The 21,874-nt window shown below is 39.2% G+C and overlaps 1 protein-coding gene across 5 annotated transcripts in view; it reads right to left on the bottom strand.

Moving 5' to 3' along the window:
* arhgap4 (Rho GTPase activating protein 4) overlaps positions 1-21,874 on the bottom strand; it is a 76,832-nt gene that overhangs the window by 11,558 nt on the left and 43,400 nt on the right. For 2 of the 5 annotated variants that reach the window (XM_012968090.3, NM_001130333.1), the window contains 8 exon segments: positions 20,730-20,912; positions 19,923-20,051; positions 19,596-19,817; positions 18,178-18,279; positions 16,230-16,424; positions 15,358-15,442; positions 12,686-12,713; positions 9,193-9,295 (listed from right to left, as the gene is read on the bottom strand). In XM_012968090.3, the coding sequence (XP_012823544.1) occupies positions 9,193-9,295; positions 12,686-12,713; positions 15,358-15,442; positions 16,230-16,424; positions 18,178-18,279; positions 19,596-19,817; positions 19,923-20,051; positions 20,730-20,912 (1,047 nt within the window). 5 annotated transcript variants of the gene reach the window in all.

Here is a 21,874-nt window from a genome sequence, read left to right on the forward strand (position 1 = left end):
CAATAGGAGATACTTGTATTTTAGATAAAGTTTTCCATGAAATATCCCCCTAAACCAGAATCTCTAAAATCAGTCTCCCAAGAACAATTTGCCTACAAAGCATTAGGACAACTTGCAATGAGTGTCAGTTTGGGGTAAGTCGGAGCAGTACATTTTTACTTTTCACTTTAAATGTTATTTCCTGCCTTAGACTTTACATGCATTACTGTCAACTACTAAAACCCAGTTTTGTATGGCAGGTTGCTACACAATCAGACTTAAAAAGAGATATTAGCGCACTGTAATGCAACCCAGAACAGACTTACATTGGTTAAAGGCTGTTTAACCTTGATCTTTGCCAGTGCCACAGGAGGCAGCTTCTCATTAAGCTAAATTTGCAAATAGAACCCTATGCTTCTTTACCACTACATAAATAACACATTACTTATACATAAATGCATATAGGCAAATTGTAGTTAACATTTTGATTCTATATACAACGACAACAAGTGCATTTTCAAGCTACAGATTCAGAGCTATGGCAAAACACCAATTTTGAGATGCAAGCTAAGACTAATAGCTTATAGCTGTGGGACACTGATGCGGAAATAATACAAGTCATAATACAAAGTTGCTCATCTGAAAGATGTCAAGCTTTGACTGGAGATATGCATAACTGCATGAGTAACTTTCCAAAAGACTACATTTAAATACTGAATTTAAAAAAAGGGGGAATCCCCTAGCCTGCAGCAAATACCTGCACTTAGGTCTAAAAATGTGAAATGCACATTTACTATTAATGTAAAGAAATAAAAAAGGACTAGAAATAAAGAATAATAGACATGTACCATGTGGAAAGGTTTGGGCACCAGTTAATCACTAGCTTTTTGTATCTTCTCATTATGTATTTCACTCTATAGGACTTAGTCCAAAAACTATAACCCAAACATTGTAGGTCTCTATAAAAATATATTGCATAAACAGCTCATATGTAAAGCCCTGCTTCATGTAAATCAACCATTTTCATAAAAATATACTCTTTTAGTAGTATGTGCTATTGGGTAATCCTAAATAGAAAACTGCCATTTTAAGAATTAAGGGCCGCCCCCTGGGATCATAGGATTCACAGTGCACACAAACAAGCCAAGGCACACATACATGCTAGGCCCCATCAGCCAATTAATGGGCAGAGTTCTGTCTTTTGCTTCCACACTTCTTCCTGTTACAGTCAGAGCTGCATTATTTCTGGTCATGTGATCCCTGAGGGAGCACACAGCCCATCACTAAATGGTGGATCAAGGGAAAGGATGTAAAAGGGAAATATTTACTGATATATATATTTCAGTTTGGTGAGATTCTGTAATAGGTCACTTAAAGAAACAGTAACACCAAAAAATGAAAGTGTTTTAAAGTAATTAAAATATAATGTACAGTTGCTCTGCGCTGGTAAAACTGGTAAGTTTGCAACAGAAACGCTACTATAGTTTATATAAATAAGCTGCTATGTCAACACGGGGGCAGCCATTGAAGCTGGGAAAAAGGAGAAAAGGCACAGGCACATAGCAGATAACAGATAAGCTTTGTAGAATATAATGGGGTTTTATCTGTTATCTGCTAAGTAACCTGTGCCTTTTCTCCTGTAAATGGCTGCCCCTGTGGCTACACAGAAGCTTTATTATATAAACTATAGTAGTCTTTCTAAGGAAAACACACCAGTTGTACCAGTACAGGGCAGCATTACATTATATAGTAATTACTTTTATACACTTTCATTTTTTTGTGTTACTGTCTCTTTAACATAATATAAACTATCTGTTGGTTAAGTATTCATTCTGGGGGTTTAGTTTTCCTTTAAGCCGCAGAGTGAACAATAAAACACCTAATTAATTCCTAAATTCTCATTCCTAAATAATTCCTGCTCGGAAAAAATAACATTAATGACAAAACCAAACTCACGGGGGTGCTAATATGTTTCCCGACAGTGAAATTATTAGGTTTATTCCTTGGGTTCCATGCTTTCCAAGTCCTCACTAGATGAGACATAGGGGCCTATTTATTATGCTGTATAAAACGTAAATCACTGGGGGGGAAAAAGAGTCGCTCTAAAAAAAAAGGCCATTATTTACACAGCAAAGCCTGGTGATGTGTGGTCAATTTTGTTGCTGTTTTTTACACCACATAATAAATCTGCCCATTAGACTTGAATCAATTAAGCAAATTTTATTCTTCAGTTCATGTGCAAGTCTAAATCTAAGGGCCAGATTTATTAAGGTTCGTATTTTATTTCCCCGAATCATACTTTTTAGCTGTAAAATTGTGTATTTCAATAATTACTGGAAAATACAATTTTTTTAGTTGTTTATTAAGTATAAATAATCTTTAGCTCATTTCTTCTTTTAGATGTCCTTGAGATTTTTTTGGCTTGTAAGCACACAAATATTCTTACGAAAATGAGGATTTCAAGGTTTTCGTATTCTTATTTGTATTCGTCCTGCATATTATGCATATACATTTTACTTGTTTGTGCTTTTTATTTTTGGTTCTTTTAATAAATAAGTCAATATTCCTGGTTTTTTAATGGTTGAAGAATCCACGCAAATTCGAATTTTGGTAAATCAGCCTTCCCGTATGATGGAAGTGTTACTTGCATGAAGGCCATCTCCCATAGAGCCCATCTTAAGCAAATAATTCCAATCCATGAATATTATTTTTTTTTTTTTTTAAATTTAAAGTAAGGTGATTCAAATACAGACAGAAAGATCTTTTATCCAGAATCCCCCAGGTCCCAAGCATTCTGGATAATTGATCCTATACCTGAACTAAGTATTGTCTAACTAGATGATGAACCCCTTGCACATGCCACATTTTATAGTTTTGTTTTTTCCAATATTTTCAGCAGGTATATAGTAATTGGGCATTCAATTTACGGGTTAAAAAATAATAAAATGTATGGTATTATTAGGGTTGTCCCAAATATATGGGAGCTTCTAAACGTTTTCCCAGTGCAGCAATTAACTAACTCTCACCCATGGATGCCAGAGAAACAGTGCCCTCCAGCGGCCAAACTGGCAACTTTTACTAGTATGCTGCTTATTCCAGCATCAGTGTCCCTTTTATGGTATAAAATCAGTAAAAAATATCATTCACATTATTCCTCAAAGCTTTTACCTGTTGTAGAACTACAACTGCCATCAAGCCCCAACTTCAGCTTTCCATTTATACTTACTTTAACTTTAATCATGGGCTGACAATGCTATTGTAGCTTACAAAAGGCCAGAATTTCAGCACAAGCAAAAATTAAAGTGTTTCAAAAACCTTTTCAATAATGAAATAAGCACAGCAAAAGATTGCCGGAAGTGTACCTGTGCGCGGGACAGATACCTCCTTCTCCTGACAGCAGCACAAAAGAAAGAAAAGGTTGGAAGCAAGAAAGAGAAAAAGAGAAGGAAGTATATAAGGAAACTAACTAAAGCAAGGAAAGACAGCATATCTATATATCTATAGCCTATGTAAGAAGGTGGAAATATACAAATAGGAGTCACAACTGTGCAAAAGTCTTCCGCAGTTTAGTACAACAAACTAAAATAGAGGGCAGTTCACTTCCATATAATTTTTTTTTCAAAAAGTATACCACAAATGATTTTTTTCAACCACTTTCTATTTTTTTTCCCAGTTTAGATAGATAGATGATAGAAAGATAGATAATAAATAGATAGATCGATAGATAGAACCTCCCTCTCATATAAGATCAGTAAGCTGGATTGTTATAAACTAGTGGTTCCCAAAATGTGGGGCTGGTCCTATTGGTAAAGAGGGAGCTTTGAGTCCTATGGGTAAAGAGGGAGCTTTGAGTCCTATGGGTAAAGAGGGAGCTTTGAGTCCTATGGGTAAAGAGGGAGCTTTGAGTCCTATGGGTAAAGAGGGAGCTTTGAGTCCTATGGGTAAAGAGGGAGCTTTGAGTCCTATGGGTAAAGAGGGAGCTTTGAGTCCTATGGGTAAAGAGGGAGCTTTGAGTCCTATGGGTAAAGAGGGAGCTTTGAGTCCTATGGGTAAAGAGGGAGCTTTGAGTCCTATGGGTAAAGAGGGAGCTTTGAGTCTGTGGGTAAAGAGAGAGCTTTGAGTCCTATGGGTAAAGAGGGAGCTTTGAGTCCTATTGGTAAAGAGGGAGCTTTGAGTCCTATGGGTAAAGAGGGAGCTTTGAGTCCTATGGGTAAAGAGGGAGCTTTGAGTCCTATGGGTAAAGAGGGAGCTTTGAGTCCTATGGGTAAAGAGGGAGCTTTGAGTCTGTGGGTAAAGAGGGAGCTTTGAGTCCTATGGGTAAAGAGGGAGCTTTGAGTCCTATGGGTAAAGAGGGAGCTTTGAGTCTGTGGGTAAAGAGGGAGCTTTGAGTCCTATGGGTAAAGAGGGAGCTTTGAGTCCTATGGGTAAAGAGGGAGCTCTGAGCAGTGGCATAGAGGGCCCAGCCACTGCCCTTCTAGTTAGGGTGAGATTTGGGGTGAATGTTTGCTCTCTATGATATTCTTGAAACTATGATAAATACATTGATATTTACTTATATCTGTATTCACTTCATGATCTAAGGAGGGCCCTGAGTACAACAAACTAAAATAGAGGGCAGTTCACTTCCATATAATTTTTTTTTCAAAAAGTATACCACAAATGATTTTTTTCAACCACTTTCTATTTTTTTTCCCAGTTTAGATAGATAGATGATAGAAAGATAGATAATAAATAGATAGATCGATAGATAGAACCTCCCTCTCATATAAGATCAGTAAGCTGGATTGTTATAAACTAGTGGTTCCCAAAATGTGGGGCTGGTCCTATTGGTAAAGAGGGAGCTTTGAGTCCTATGGGTAAAGAGGGAGCTTTGAGTCCTATGGGTAAAGAGGGAGCTTTGAGTCCTATGGGTAAAGAGGGAGCTTTGAGTCCTATGGGTAAAGAGGGAGCTTTGAGTCCTATGGGTAAAGAGGGAGCTTTGAGTCTGTGGGTAAAGAGAGAGCTTTGAGTCCTATGGGTAAAGAGGGAGCTTTGAGTCCTATTGGTAAAGAGGGAGCTTTGAGTCCTATGGGTAAAGAGGGAGCTTTGAGTCCTATGGGTAAAGAGGGAGCTTTGAGTCCTATGGGTAAAGAGGGAGCTTTGAGTCCTATGGGTAAAGAGGGAGCTTTGAGTCTGTGGGTAAAGAGGGAGCTTTGAGTCCTATGGGTAAAGAGGGAGCTTTGAGTCCTATGGGTAAAGAGGGAGCTTTGAGTCTGTGGGTAAAGAGGGAGCTTTGAGTCCTATGGGTAAAGAGGGAGCTTTGAGTCCTATGGGTAAAGAGGGAGCTCTGAGCAGTGGCATAGAGGGCCCAGCCACTGCCCTTCTAGTTAGGGTGAGATTTGGGGTGAATGTTTGCTCTCTATGATATTCTTGAAACTATGATAAATACATTGATATTTACTTATATCTGTATTCACTTCATGATCTAAGGAGGGCCCTGAGTACAACAAACTAAAATAGAGGGCAGTTCACTTCCATATAATTTTTTTTTCAAAAAGTATACCACAAATGATTTTTTTCAACCACTTTCTATTTTTTTTCCCAGTTTAGATAGATAGATGATAGAAAGATAGATAATAAATAGATAGATCGATAGATAGAACCTCCCTCTCATATAAGATCAGTAAGCTGGATTGTTATAAACTAGTGGTTCCCAAAATGTGGGGCTGGTCCTATTGGTAAAGAGGGAGCTTTGAGTCCTATGGGTAAAGAGGGAGCTTTGAGTCCTATGGGTAAAGAGGGAGCTTTGAGTCCTATGGGTAAAGAGGGAGCTTTGAGTCCTATGGGTAAAGAGGGAGCTTTGAGTCCTATGGGTAAAGAGGGAGCTTTGAGTCTGTGGGTAAAGAGAGAGCTTTGAGTCCTATGGGTAAAGAGGGAGCTTTGAGTCCTATTGGTAAAGAGGGAGCTTTGAGTCCTATGGGTAAAGAGGGAGCTTTGAGTCCTATGGGTAAAGAGGGAGCTTTGAGTCCTATGGGTAAAGAGGGAGCTTTGAGTCCTATGGGTAAAGAGGGAGCTTTGAGTCTGTGGGTAAAGAGGGAGCTTTGAGTCCTATGGGTAAAGAGGGAGCTTTGAGTCCTATGGGTAAAGAGGGAGCTTTGAGTCTGTGGGTAAAGAGGGAGCTTTGAGTCCTATGGGTAAAGAGGGAGCTTTGAGTCCTATGGGTAAAGAGGGAGCTCTGAGCAGTGGCATAGAGGGCCCAGCCACTGCCCTTCTAGTTAGGGTGAGATTTGGGGTGAATGTTTGCTCTCTATGATATTCTTGAAACTATGATAAATACATTGATATTTACTTATATCTGTATTCACTTCATGATCTAAGGAGGGCCCTGAGTACAACAAACTAAAATAGAGGGCAGTTCACTTCCATATAATTTTTTTTTCAAAAAGTATACCACAAATGATTTTTTTCAACCACTTTCTATTTTTTTTCCCAGTTTAGATAGATAGATGATAGAAAGATAGATAATAAATAGATAGATCGATAGATAGAACCTCCCTCTCATATAAGATCAGTAAGCTGGATTGTTATAAACTAGTGGTTCCCAAAATGTGGGGCTGGTCCTATTGGTAAAGAGGGAGCTTTGAGTCCTATGGGTAAAGAGGGAGCTTTGAGTCCTATGGGTAAAGAGGGAGCTTTGAGTCCTATGGGTAAAGAGGGAGCTTTGAGTCCTATGGGTAAAGAGGGAGCTTTGAGTCCTATGGGTAAAGAGGGAGCTTTGAGTCTGTGGGTAAAGAGAGAGCTTTGAGTCCTATGGGTAAAGAGGGAGCTTTGAGTCCTATTGGTAAAGAGGGAGCTTTGAGTCCTATGGGTAAAGAGGGAGCTTTGAGTCCTATGGGTAAAGAGGGAGCTTTGAGTCCTATGGGTAAAGAGGGAGCTTTGAGTCCTATGGGTAAAGAGGGAGCTTTGAGTCTGTGGGTAAAGAGGGAGCTTTGAGTCCTATGGGTAAAGAGGGAGCTTTGAGTCCTATGGGTAAAGAGGGAGCTTTGAGTCTGTGGGTAAAGAGGGAGCTTTGAGTCCTATGGGTAAAGAGGGAGCTTTGAGTCCTATGGGTAAAGAGGGAGCTCTGAGCAGTGGCATAGAGGGCCCAGCCACTGCCCTTCTAGTTAGGGTGAGATTTGGGGTGAATGTTTGCTCTCTATGATATTCTTGAAACTATGATAAATACATTGATATTTACTTATATCTGTATTCACTTCATGATCTAAGGAGGGCCCTGAGTACAACAAACTAAAATAGAGGGCAGTTCACTTCCATATAATTTTTTTTTCAAAAAGTATACCACAAATGATTTTTTTCAACCACTTTCTATTTTTTTTCCCAGTTTAGATAGATAGATGATAGAAAGATAGATAATAAATAGATAGATCGATAGATAGAACCTCCCTCTCATATAAGATCAGTAAGCTGGATTGTTATAAACTAGTGGTTCCCAAAATGTGGGGCTGGTCCTATTGGTAAAGAGGGAGCTTTGAGTCCTATGGGTAAAGAGGGAGCTTTGAGTCCTATGGGTAAAGAGGGAGCTTTGAGTCTGTGGGTAAAGAGAGAGCTTTGAGTCCTATGGGTAAAGAGGGAGCTTTGAGTCCTATGGGTAAAGAGGGAGCTTTGAGTCTGTGGGTAAAGAGAGAGCTTTGAGTCCTATGGGTAAAGAGGGAGCTTTGAGTCCTATTGGTAAAGAGGGAGCTTTGAGTCCTATGGGTAAAGAGGGAGCTTTGAGTCCTATGGGTAAAGAGGGAGCTTTGAGTCCTATGGGTAAAGAGGGAGCTTTGAGTCTGTGGGTAAAGAGGGAGCTTTGAGTCCTATGGGTAAAGAGGGAGCTTTGAGTCCTATGGGTAAAGAGGGAGCTCTGAGCAGTGGCATAGAGGGCCCAGCCACTGCCCTTCTAGTTAGGGTGAGATTTGGGGTGAATGTTTGCTCTCTATGATATTCTTGAAACTATGATAAATACATTGATATTTACTTATATCTGTATTCACTTCATGATCTAAGGAGGGCCCTGATGAAAAGTTTACTGGTCAAAGAATGGACTTTCAAGTGGGGCTTGAATTGAAAAGTTTGACAACCTCATTGGTTGCATTAGTTGATATTTTTCTAAGCAGCATCAGAGAAATGCCAAAACCTATTATATCCATTTACAATTGCTCTGTGAAAGACTCGGGGTGCAGGCACAAGTAGGGCCGGATAATATTGAAATGATGATGTCAAGCACAGGAGTCTAGTAGCCAGATAGCAGAATGGAGGACAAAAAAAAGGCCTTCAACGAGACAGTCCTGAACTCATGTATCAGTCAGCAATCTGTCTTATTGACCTGCAACTGGGACAAAATCAAAACAGATTCATTTTTTAAAACATACATTGTTAAAAAAAGGGAAAGAGAACATAGCTCATTTCAAAAAGTCATTACTTGCAGTATGTTATTCAATACATTCTGGGAATGTGGCCCAGCTCTTTTAGCCATATTCCTGAGCACCCCAAAGCTGAGTTTCAATAGGAGAAAGTAACCTGCTTAAGAAATACTCTTGTATGAAAACTGGCTTGTACAATAGTGTATACCTTGGCAGAACATGGACAGGATGCTGTTTGAGAAGACTTGAAACCTGTTTTCTTGCTTTATGCCAAAGCTGATGATAATTGCATTAAAAGTTACCCGTGAAAAAGGAAAAATGGCTTCCCCTGCATTTTGAAAAACATTATATGTACTAAAAAGCTACCCAGCAGTTGTAAGTTTATGCAATATTTGCAAAATGCCATATGTGGCTTTTCATACAAGAGCAAATTAGATTTCAGGGTTTGTGTCAGAAGTAAGAAGTCACCAGAAATAAAGGACAACAATAACTTTGACATGTAATAAGAGAATTAGAGAAGGAAACAGAAAATGAGTGAAAAGGTGAAAAAATAAAAGCGGTAACATAATTTTTCACAAATTAAATTTGAAGACTTTTGCACACTTTTAGTGAGTATTTGAAGATAACGTTTTGAAAATTTAGACAGCCAATGCCTTTGCCAAGTACATTAATAGCCGTTAAGAATATCTGCTAGTTCCAATCTCTTTAGCTTGCTGTGGTTCTTACACACAGCAAAGGATTCTGGGTTGGACAACACTGAAAAGCTGCAGCCCAAATCATCTCAAGGTAGCTTAGAAAGCATAGGAATTTGGGGCAGCACACGGGGAGATACCTGGACAAATTCCTCCAAATCCCCGTTAAAAAGTTTGTGGTTATACTGGGATGTCGGTCGCTGCCTTTTCACTCGCAGAGACTTACTGGTGCTGGACAGCTGCCTGAAATCAACCATGTGTTACACAATTGACACTACACACAAAATCCACTTCCACTTTAGCAGCATTGTCAAATTAAATCACAAACCTTAGAACATTTCTGCTTTGGTCTAAAAGCTTATTTGCAAACTTGTAACCATTCAGCTGCTGGGAGCAATAACTCCCAAAATCCAAATGTGAAGGCGACCGTTGGACTGTATGTGCATTCATGTATATATGGAAATACTTACAGGAACTTTTGAAAACCAAAAGGCTCCACCCATTTATAGAATATAATGCTCTTGTTACATAAGTGAGCCTGTTTTAGCATTTATAGCATTAGATACCTAGAAAGAATTTTGGAATGATATCTGTGGGATCAAGCTTGACAATTAAATCATTTTTCTAAGGAGCCGTTAGCAGAAAATGGTGATGCCTGCCAAATCTTTCCCTGATGCTGGATCACTGCAGGGCCAGGGCCTAAGGTCTAATCCAATTAGAAGCCTTCTCAATGGCCCTCCCACCAGGTGTTGTCAGTTCCCACGCAAAACATAGAAACTGGAGGGCAAAAGCTAGTTGATATACTTGTTTGCCAATTAAATATTTGTCTTGAAATACTTTAATACCTAGAAAGTGTTATTCAATTAATTATTCATTAAAACCCATTCAATACAACACTTTTGGGCCTATGTGCATTATTATCCCAACTGAGAACCTTCTCCTGGTTAAGGGGTATTTGCTGGAAAGGTAGAAAGCTGCCCAGCTGCCCAAACAGCTGATACCAATTACATGCTCTTTTGAGGTAGCAAGAAATTTTCCCTCTCTGGCCTACCCTAAAATTAGCTCATCGCCTTAAAATAAACAGGGTAATGAATGAACCTTACAAGCAAAGCAAAGAAAGGATTTCTCCATTTGGTTTATTATGATACGGGATCCCTTATCTGGAAATCCATTATCCAGAAATGTCAATATTACAGGAAGGCCATCTCCTATAGCAGGGATGGGCAAACTTTTTGGCTCGGGGCCACATTGACTCACAGGTGGACCGGGCCAGCGTTACACTGTTTCCACTCATCAGTCCCAGATGCCAAGTCTCGCGTAATGAGACTTGCGGAGTCGGTAGGCCGGATTAAAAAGACCAACGGGCCGGATGTGGCCTGCGGGCCGTAGTTTGCCCACCCCTGCCCTATAGAGTCCATTTTTAGCAAGTAAATCTATTTTTTTAGTTAATTGCTGCTTTTTTCTGTAATAAGTATACAATACCTTGCCCTTGATCTCAAGAAGGTGAATGAATCTATACTGGTGGCAAACCTATCCTGTTGGTTACTTAATGCAATGTATAATTATTAGCAGACTTAAAGGAAGGAATTGTTTACCTTGAAATCATTTTTCAGTTCATTTGTTTTAAGATTGTACACCAGAAAAAAAGAATTTCTTTTTAAATGAAAGTATAAAGTATAAACTTTATATACAGTAAATATATATATATATATATATATATCTTTTTAGACACAAACATAGATATATGCCCTATGCTTTGTTTTCCCTAGGCCCAGGGCTGAAAACTAACCACACAAAGTGAATAGAAAGAGTGAAAAAAGTCAAGTAAACCCAAAGGGGATCCGCAGTATATGAGAAAATAGGAAGCCTTGATAAAACATTCACATCTCTTACAAAATTCTAAAGAAATATATACAGAAACATGATAACTATTTTATTAAACGTATGACATATCACTGACCCATATGCCTTCAACAAAATCCACTTAAATGTAATGATACTGTTTGTTTGTCAGGGGATTAAAAGTTGTGTTATTAATACTCAGCACATTCTATGGATTCCCTGAGTTTTTATTAAAAAAAATATAAAACTATTATTTCTTATGCAATGTTAAAAGATAAAGGGACACAATCATAAGTGCACTTGTGCTATACATTCATTATACAGCCCCCTTGATGCTTTTAAAATGCCTGACATAAGGAAACACACAAATTCCCTGGCTTCTATTAAATATGTGAATCATTGTGTGGGGCACAAGGAGCAGAGTGTACATTGCTAATCTTTCTTTCCCAGGGCCACATAACATTGCAAGTTCTGCTCAAAATGGAGAAGGCTCCCTTTATCATGGCAGCTGCCCTTGAACTTTAGATTAGTTAATTAAAACAGACTTTCTTAACAAGTCCTTGAAATATGCAGAATTCTTGTTGATAACAAAATGTTTTTTATTAGGGAAAGTAAAGGAATAAAAATATCTTTTGCACTTACTATAGCAGGATACTAAAAAGTGTCCAGACAGGAAGCCGGTGTAAAGCAAAATGCCTTCCATTTACATGAGAAGTGGTTTTAAAATCAGTATAAAATGTTTAGTTCTGAGTAAACAAAATACTTATACCCCTTTTCCACCCACTGCAGATTGAGAAAAGTTGCACTACAGGCTGCATTTATCAAAAGTCAATAAGTATCTTTTTAAAACTCGATTGTACAACTATCCAAATGAAAAATACACGTAAACAGTATAATGCAAGCAAAAGGCATTATTTTATACTATTTCGATGATTTATTTATCAAATTTGTAAGACATTTCCAAAAAACATTTGTATTTTTAAATATTTCAACTATTTCTAAATGTTCTAGTTTGCAGAAAAAGATTATCTTTTGCTGTATTTTGAGATCAACTCTTTCTGCCTAATTTATAAAGCCCTGAAAATATAAAGCGGTCATTTACAATGCCCAGCACAGTGTGCAAAGTGCCCAATCGCCCCATGTTAGGGGCCGGTAGTTAGAACAGGGCGGGGCTGCATCTGTGGACGCTGCTCTATGCGCTCCATGCAGACAGCAAAAAGCCCAGGGTGTACATTTTGTTAAATGGGCACTAAGGGGTGCACTATTGCACTTGCCTCCTGGGCCTTATAGTTGATCTTCTTTAATCAGCAGTTTGCTATGTTTTGTTTTATGATAAAAGCAAAAATACTGCAGCGGAATGTTTGTGCATGCCCATAAAGCAGACACAGCAAACTGCTGATTAAAAACATATTTATTTTTGATGAATCAATCAAAATACAGCAATAGAGAAACAGTTTCTCTTTATCTGCAAAATAAAAATTGCACATGCATAGCAGGAATATGTTGAAATACAAAATTCTCTAGCAAAGGCAGATGCTTTACAATTTTGAAAAATACAGCTCAAAATACTTAGGATTTTTAATTTTTATTCAGGATGAGTGTCCCTTAAAAGCACAAATACCCAGAGGAAAGAAGAGTGACCTTTCTTGAGCAGAACAAGGTTTAGCTTGCCATATGTACAGTACATGAGAGGCTGTTTGTGTTTCTTATACCCTGCAGTGTGTCATATGGGAGTGAGATTCTCCCTCCTCCCTACCTCCCACATGCTGTGCAACAAAGACAAATACATACCCAGAAATATTACTGTCCATCACAGCAGCTGGGGAGAAAAAAAAAGAATACATTAGTCATAAACAGAGAGGATGAATTTTGTTTTTCGATATGTGTCCATGTTTATTTTTTTTATTCTTGCCTCATTATATAACTGCCTGTAGTCTTGATTAAAAAAAAAGATGATTTTGCCTCATTATATCAGCGCCTGTAGACAACTGAAATTCATTTCTTGTTTGTTAATAAAAGCAGTTCATAGTTTTTTATTGCAAAGACCCTAAAAATTGAATTTCATTCTTTTGACTGAACAATGAAGCCTTAATACATTTAATGTGATGTAGATAAAGGGGAAATACATTGAAACTATAAGGGTGAAGACACAGAGAGCTACTAGTAGCAGCTACTTGTTAAGGGCCGTGACAGACGGGGAGATTAGTCGCCATCCCACTGGAATGTAAATTGCCAGTGGGATGGCATACGCAGCGCCGAAATCAGCGAAGTTTCCTCTCAAGGCAACTTCGGCGCTTTCGGCAAATCGCCACGCCACTTATGCCATCCCACCAGCATTTTGGGGAAATTAGTCGCCCGCGACAAGGGAGATTTGTCGCACAACAACTAATCTCCCCGTCTGTCACGGCCCTAAGGTCTCTGGCACACGGGGAGATTAGTCCCCCGCGACAAATCTCCCTGTTCGCGGGCGACTAATCTCCCCGTGTTGCCATCCCACCGGCGAAAATGTAAGCCGCCGGTGGGATGGCACACGGGGCGGCGCGATTTCAGCATATCGCCGAAAATGCCTCGCAAGGCGACTTCAGCGATTTGCCGAAATCGCCTGCGCAGTATGTGCCATCCCACCGGTGACCGTGTGCCAGAGCCCTAAGGCTACTAAAATAGACAATGCTGATCATTTACTGATAACTGTCTCTACATGTGTTTTAGCAGAGGCAATTCTCAGTATTGTCTATGGCAGGGTATTTTCTGGCGTTTTGTAGCCATGGAAAAGTAGCTGCTACTAATAGCTCTTAAGGGTCTTCACCCTTACTCATTCACAAAATTTATTTACTTCTTATAAGGATATTGCTATAATGAAATGGATGCCACCCAAATCACACAAAGCTGTTGGTTTGATTTGGTCTGTAACACCCTTTCCATCATTTACTTTACTTTATGGTTGAGGTATGGGCAGACTAAATAATGGCAATTTCTTACATCTGTATATTTTATTGCTATGCTGACTGCATATTGTTGTGAATTAGTCTTTAGACCCAGCTGTAAACAGTACAATAATGCAAGAACTGGAACTGCTAATGTAATATTTTGAATAACAGATTGGATGCAATACTTTCTGTACTGCTTCTCCCCCCCCCTCCCCCCACAGCCTTCCTCTTTCCATTCCCTCATTCTCCACATTTTCAAAGCAATAAATAAAAAGCTTATTCATAATATTCTCAGAATATTCATAATATTCTCAGAATGCCTATACAAGAATGATAGGGAGTTGCCATATTGTTTGCTATGGCTAAAGCCTTTTAAGAAGAAGATTGAAGTCTTTCTGATTAATAGAGGGGATGTTTCTTTGAAGTCTACTGAAAATATCTCAGCAAAGACAAGCAGTATGACAACTGTGACTTCCATGTAGAAATGTAACTGTGCATATAAGGAATGCTCTGTATAATATGTGAAAGTATAAACCTAGCATACACGTAGATGTATATTTGATCCAATGAACCCTATCCATGCTGGAGACCCCTTGTCTCAATGTGGCATAACACAGGTACCTATAGGATCCTGTACATCCTGTTGGACCTGTGGTACTTTGATGCCTGTTGTATTTACAATCTTTATGAGCCAGTGCGTTATTATTCTGATGGTATTCACACATGTATACATTTTACAATTTTTGTATCTAATATGGTTTTTGTGCTACTACTAATTTGATGCAACAACAAAATTACAACTGTGACAATATGGAGTAGACACCTTTTGTTTATATGCTGTTTTTCATTCCTTTCCAACTGGTATGTGGGAGTAAGAAAGACAGTCAGCTCTCATAAACACTCAGACATGCATAACCGCAAGCTTATATGTATAGGCTGCCAAGCAACAGGACAGACATCAAAGTAGAACATGAATGATTAATGTAAAACTGATAAAATGGAAAAACAAACCTAGAAGGGGAAAAACTGCACAGATGTCTGTGATTTAGATCTGTGGCTCTCGATGGAAATGACAAATTGCATCAGAATGCATATAGGTTTTATTTAAAGAACCACAGCTCAGTTAAATATGACCAAAAGTAATCACCATCACGATTAAGTAGCACAAATGTCACTATCACTTATCGTTAATAATTGGATGAACGTCAAAATAAGGTTTCTCTATTCGCAGGGAACTAGAACTCCCAGCATGCCCCAAAGAGCCCATGCCATTTAGGGTGCTTAGAGTTGCAGTTTCAAACATTTAGGTTTCAGCGAAGAGAAATTTCAAATGTCTGGGCTGTCAGCCCAAATGAATGCCAAGTAATGTGGCCAACTTTTACTTTCTATCCATTTGGTGCAAGGGACGATCAGTCAGATTCCACAGAAAAACAGCAAGTTGTTGCCACCTTTCAAAAGTGAGCAAGTCTGACATCTTAACACAAGTATTCCTTAGTCCCTTTATCAAACAAGGGCTAAAATAATTCATTAACTTGCCTTTTTCTATGGCTTCCGTCAGCAGGTCATACTTTGCCTGGAGTTTGCAGATTGTACCTCTTCCAAGTAGATACTTCTGGAATTTCTAGAACATGCCCAGGTGAAAGAAAGAGTGAGTGTGTCTGTCAAAGCACCACATCAGACATATTTTTTCCTACCATAATCCTCTATCTTATACTAGAGCAGGGGTAGGGAACCTATGGCTCGGGAGCCAGATGTGGCTCTTTTGATGGCTGCATCTGGCTCACTGCCAAATCTTTAATAAAAAAAATAACGGGAGGCGTGGCCTGCGCTCGGCGGATAGAAGACGTGTTCTAAGCCTTAGAACACGTCTTCTATCCGCCGAGCGCAGGCCACACCCTCCTCTGCATTGCATCCACATTCGACATCCTTGGGACCCACCCTACCTAGCCCCTGCGCTTGGCAGATAGAAGATGTGTTCTAAGCCTTAAAACGCGTCTTCTATCTGCCGAGCGCAGGCCACGCCCTCCTCCGCATCCTTGGGACCCACCCTACCTTGCCCCGCAGCATCCGCGGCCAAACATATTGTATGGCTCTCACGGAATTACATTTTAAAATATGTGGTGTTTATGGCTCTCTCAGCCAAAAAGGTTCCCGACCCCTGTACTAGAGCTACAAATACACACATTTTGTTCTGTATTATTTCCAGAGTTTTCTTCAAAGGCTCCTGTTATTTCTTGCTAATTCCAAATCTATTTCCCCCCACTCTCTTAGCTCTACCTCATTGCCCCTTCCCAGTCTTTCAGTTGCATTTTTACAACACGTTTGTTTATCCAACTGTGAACTATTGGTCCCCGTCACACTATAAAGTCATTCCTTTTCTTTCTACTTTTCTGTTGCTCAGTTCTTACTGAAACATAGAAGTTCTCAGTATCCTGCTGATTAGCTCTCCTCTTGGCTGTGCTTGTCTTAGTGCTGGTGTCAGATCCTGTAGATTTAAGGGATTCAGTAGACTGGCTGGACTGGAAAACCTCTGACAAGTCAAACTCATCTATTCCGATAAGATCTAACAGGGACTGTAAAGTGGCTTTAAGGGTTTTTTTCACCTGCAAACAAAAGGAGTGAGAGAAAGAAAAAAAAATATACATTACAAAAAGAACTTTTAAGAGAATCAGCTAGTGAATGCCCTAGTTGCAAGCAACTTCCATACACAAATACCTTATAGTGAAGCTTTTTACTTTTTCGTGTTCCATTCTATAAAAAACTTTACTATACGTGAAATGAAAAGCCAAAGCTGATATTACTGCAAAGTGCATTTAATCACACTGTGTGATTAAACACACTTTGCAGTGATATCTGCTTTAGTTTTTCCTTTCACATATAGTATAGTCTAAAACTTTACTGCCAGCACTAATCAGTAGTATAAAGTGCCAAACTGCAGAGAGCAAAATATTAGGGTAACAGACCCCACAAACAAACCAATTTACTTGTGAAAAATTAAAAGACAGGATATTTTTTCATACACTCATGAAGATAAATGTGCTATGGGTGCACTTTTGTTTTGTCTTCCTGGCATCTCTGAGGGTGATAATAATACCACTTGCTATTTCAGATTTGTGTAAGCATCAGCTGTTTACTGTTCTGCCATATGATTATCATAGTTCTCATAGTGTAACCCATACCAGAATCCAGAAATAGGCAAACCAAGGGAGTGGTTTGACATTATTGGTGGTTTGGTCAATGCAGAACAGTTTCCCATAGGTACAGCCTATGACAATGGTTCCTGAACTGGCCCCTTGGTAGTGAGGCTAAAGCAGTGATAGTGGGAATGAGCCTGAAGGCTTATTAGATTTGGGAAGGAAGCCTATTTGCTGTTTTAAATACACATAAATACCAACTTGAAGGTCTGTTATTGAAAGTTTGGGGCCAATATATCTAGCTCTAGATACTCTTGGAACAATGACTGCTACTTTAATGTTTTCCTATATCTATAACTTTATTATGGACTTGAACAAACAAAAGTCACTAAGCAGCACTAAGAAACTTTACCCCTGTAACTATGCTGAAGCTAAAAATGTAAAAAGCAGGACTCTGGCCCTTTTAGTGTGCAGAGCACAACTGCCCACTCTCCCCAGACCAAGGGTAAAGAGGGTCGGGGAATGCATTGGTTCTGCTGTCTCAGATCTTGTGTTAGACTCTTATGGGCTTTTTTTTATCAATTTTCGAGTTTGTCAATTCGTGTTTGTTTTATAAAACTTGTATATCGAATGGTCACTTATTTCACTAATAAGGAAAACTTGTTTCAATAAAAAAAACATAAATTTCTCAAATTGTTCAAGTTTATGAACTCTAAAAATTCGAAAACTTTGAGTTTGAGAATATGGCTTGACTTTGCCAATGGCAACTCCCATTGACTTCTACAGAAACTCGCAAGCTTATAGATGGCTCATTTTTACATTCTAGTTTTTGGGGGGTTTGCACTTAATAAATACCAGACATTTGAGTTTTTGAACCATAACTTGAATCCGAGTTTTTTAAGCGCCAAAAACTCAAATCGAAAGAAAAAATTTAACTCGACCATCAATAAATCACCCCCAAGTATGAATCATGGCTAGAGATTGCTTTGAGCAATACAGACCATTTTGAATACATCTATATAAATACTTGAGAAGAAAAATTGCCTTTCTATCCACTATAAATAACTAGGGAAATGATAGGGTGGTGTGTATAACCACAAAATTCACCAGAAAGGGAAAACAGATGTTCTAAGGGTGGTTAAATCAGATAATGATCCCATCGTTTGATGAACTCCCCTTTTTGGTAAATACAGTACTCAAACATATCCATGGAACAGAGTACCTCTTCAGTTTCCAGGTGCTCGCTATCCAGTCTGGATTTTATATGCTGTAACCTAGAGACCAATTCCTGATGTAACAGTGGCTCAGACCGGACTTCCGAAACCTGTAGAAAACAAACGCCACGTAGACATATCAAGTGTTTTTAAAGATATTCAGCTTGTCCATTTCCTTGGCATCCACAATTAAGCCGCATCCTACAACTCTCCAACTGACCTTTGTCTGTTTTATTCTAGCATATCCTCTTCTTCTGTTCAGCTTAGTGTTTTTTAGAGATTTTGTATATTTATTTGGCTTTAAAGGACATGTAAACCCCACACACAAAAATGTAATCAGTGAACAGCCTCTTTGAAATCTTTCAATACCTGCCACACTGGGTGTCCAGAGGTTAATAGTAAGGCTGCAACATCTCCTTAATCACTTAGATTTCCTTCTCCTCCTGTAACCCACTCGGCCCCCTCCCTCAGGAATTTGCTTTGGCTGTTGGCTTGTGGGCATGCTCAGTTGTTCACAGCTCAGATTAGTAAACACGCCCCCCTGTCTATCAGCCAGTGAAGAGATGGCATTGCTGGTTCCCATAGAAACTCAGCTCTAGCAGTCTGCTTCAGTTTTTTTCTCCTGAGCTCAGCTTTACCATTACAGAGCTCAAACAAAGCAGAAATTTTATCAAAGACAGTTCTGCCTGTGTGAGCCTGTATTCTTGATGAAATGTATCCTGAATAAGGGTCTGTGTGTATGCTGTTTGCAGATTTAAATGTATCCGATTACGTATCAGGGGAAAAATGACCACCGGGTGAAAGCTGCTATTTGCTTTAGGAAAATGTGATTTGCAAACGGAGGGGATATATGCAGTACAAATGATGCCATTTGGGTGGGGGAGACGTGCCCAACTGATATACATTGTAGGTAAATGTAGGCTTTACATGTCCTTAAAATTGTGCAGATAGAATTCAGATACTGTATATTTAGATATCCCATTCACTAACCACTGAAATCCAGATCTCTTACTGCCTCATAGCTATCACCTCCGTGATAAACAACACCATTGCAAACTGAACCTAACATAAACCAAACTTTCTATCCAAACTTGGCCCTGCTCCCCCTGTTTGGGGTGGGTGGTACACTTTACCTCTTCCCTTTACCTTTCTAATTCCTTTAGGCCCAATGGGCCAGATTCCATTCAATAAGAAAAAGTTATCTCATGGTTTATCACATGATAAACACATGGAAATTACATCTTAAATCTCATCACGCATTTCACACTATAAACCTTTTTCTCACTGAACTGAATCTGGTCCAATGTTGGAAAAAATAGAAAGTAGAAAAGGATCATATATAAATCCCTAAATCTTTGTAACTGTGTATATAGTTTGCACAACCTATAAGGATACATATAAGTTCATTTCTAGGCATTTTTCTCACCTCATCCCCCTCATGTGGCTGGTATTCAAATTTTGTTGGACGGGAAAATGTTTCACTGTACATCTCAAACAATTTATTCTTGTCTGCCTGTGAATTGAAGTTGTCAACAGCTCCCTCGACAGCCTGAAGACTCTGCTGACGGGACATCTGCACTCTCTCCTCAGCCTGCAGGTAAACTCGCATTGTCTTACTCATAGAAACATGGAATCCGAGGTCACAGCACTGCCAGGATCAGGGAAAGCCCATTATTATTGTAAGTACTATTATAAAAAATCATAATAAATATTCCTATACTAAACAGAAGTGTCGGAGTCAGTATTCACTTACATCGATGAGGTCATTGATATCGTGTATATAGTAGTTCTCAATGTTATTGTTGACAGTGTTCAGATTTATGAGATAGTCATTCCTGGCCTTGGTGCACTTCTGACTGTTCTCCAAATATTTCTTCAGCCTCTGATAAGAAAATGCATGTATTGTGATTCTGAGCCTAGTACTAAAGCAAGTGAAAGACACAAGGGAAGCTAATACCTGCAAAATTACAATTAGATTATAAACCCCTATGGGTTATACACCTTACACAGCACTGCAGCATTCTTTAAATCTAAAGCAGAGAAACAGACTAATAGTTGGCTTATGTAAGCAATCGTTACCCACACATTGGTTATGAGAGAAAAGATATGCTTGTCTTTACAAACAATCATTTACAACACGGTACATCTTTGTATTTCCTGACATAAGGATATACAGTTTTTCCATGTTTTGAAAACAATTAGCTAGAAATTAGCCATAGGGGAACCTTATGAATGCTGACTGATGCAAACAATGGACTATTTTCCATCTGTGATTTCATAACATTTTAGTCAGAGACGTTTGGATAGAAAGTCCTAAAACTAAAGGTCCCCATACACGTGATGCGGTCAATCCGACTAGATTTTTAAACCTGCCCGATCGAGATCTGCCCGATTTCAGCCCAGATATCGGTCAGGCAGCCCCCTCAGTTGTACCTATACACGGGCCGATTAGCTGCTGAATCGGTCTAAGAGACCTATATCGGCAGCTAGAATCGGCCCATGTATGGGGACCTTAACTGTAAAATTGTGGAAAGATTCAGCACCTTTCTCTATTAGTTACCTTTTCTACAAGCCTTTCGGTCTTCTTTAGAGAACTCCGTCTCTGCCCTCTGTCAGATACTGGTGAACTTGCCATATGTTCACTTAATTTGCCTGTGCGTTTTTCATCCTGCTTCTCAGCCTCCTTGAGCTTATGTTCAGCATACATACAGTCACTGTGATACAACTGGTACGTCTTCATGGCCTTGGGGTAAAACACATATATTCTCTTTGAATAAATATCATGAATAAAAATGTTAATCTTGTCTTTTAACTTTTGAAAACATTGGCTAATGAAAGCACTGTTTAATGCCGGCAATAGATATTAAAGACCTGGTTTATTAGCCGTCCATTGTAAACAAGTCAGCACTGCATTCTTGGGACAACTTTCACACATTCTGTTTTTTTTCCTAACACTCAAACCCTACAATAATAAATTAAAAGCAATCAAACTCAGATAGGGCCACATCGGGAAACTCTGCCATGGATTACACCAGGGCACCCTTGTAACATACTGAACTCTGTTATTTAATTAGCTGCTTTAATATACTCAGTCATCCATGCGGACCTGAATCAACTGATACATGGTACTTCTCTGATCTGTATTTTTTTTTTACTGCTATGACATATATGGTCCATTTTATTTGTCTTCAACAGAGAAAAAAAATGAATGTTTTGTTTCACAATGTTATTTGCCTTCATTTTAAAATAATATGCCCTCCACCCTCCTCCACTGCATCCCCTTCAAACTCCCTCCCCACAGCATATATTCTCTTTGAAAGTTCTCATGTGTGCCAACCTATCATAAATCTGCAAGCTCAGCGTAGAAAGGCACCATCTTTCCTGACTTCGGCTCTCTCTTGTCAGTTCTCTGATACAGATCTTGCTGAAGCATGCACAGTCAGAGCTGATTCAGGAGGTAGATTTGGCTGCGCATGCTTGTGCAAGATCCTTGTCGGTGGTCTAACAGAAGAGGATCAAAAGACAGGGGAAGATGGCACCTTTGAACTCAGCTGTGCAGCTCTGCAGGTAAGCACACAGGGACAATTTTAAAGAAAATAGTTGTTGTGGGAAGGAGCTTGGAGGAAGGACAGGGGGTAGAGTGGGGCTGTGGATGGGTTATGTTTTAGTTCTTCTTTAAGGTGGCCATACACCAAAAGATCTTTC

This window comes from Xenopus tropicalis, chromosome 8, assembly GCF_000004195.4.
Source record: "Xenopus tropicalis strain Nigerian chromosome 8, UCB_Xtro_10.0, whole genome shotgun sequence".
Classification (NCBI taxonomy): domain Eukaryota; kingdom Metazoa; phylum Chordata; class Amphibia; order Anura; family Pipidae; genus Xenopus; species Xenopus tropicalis.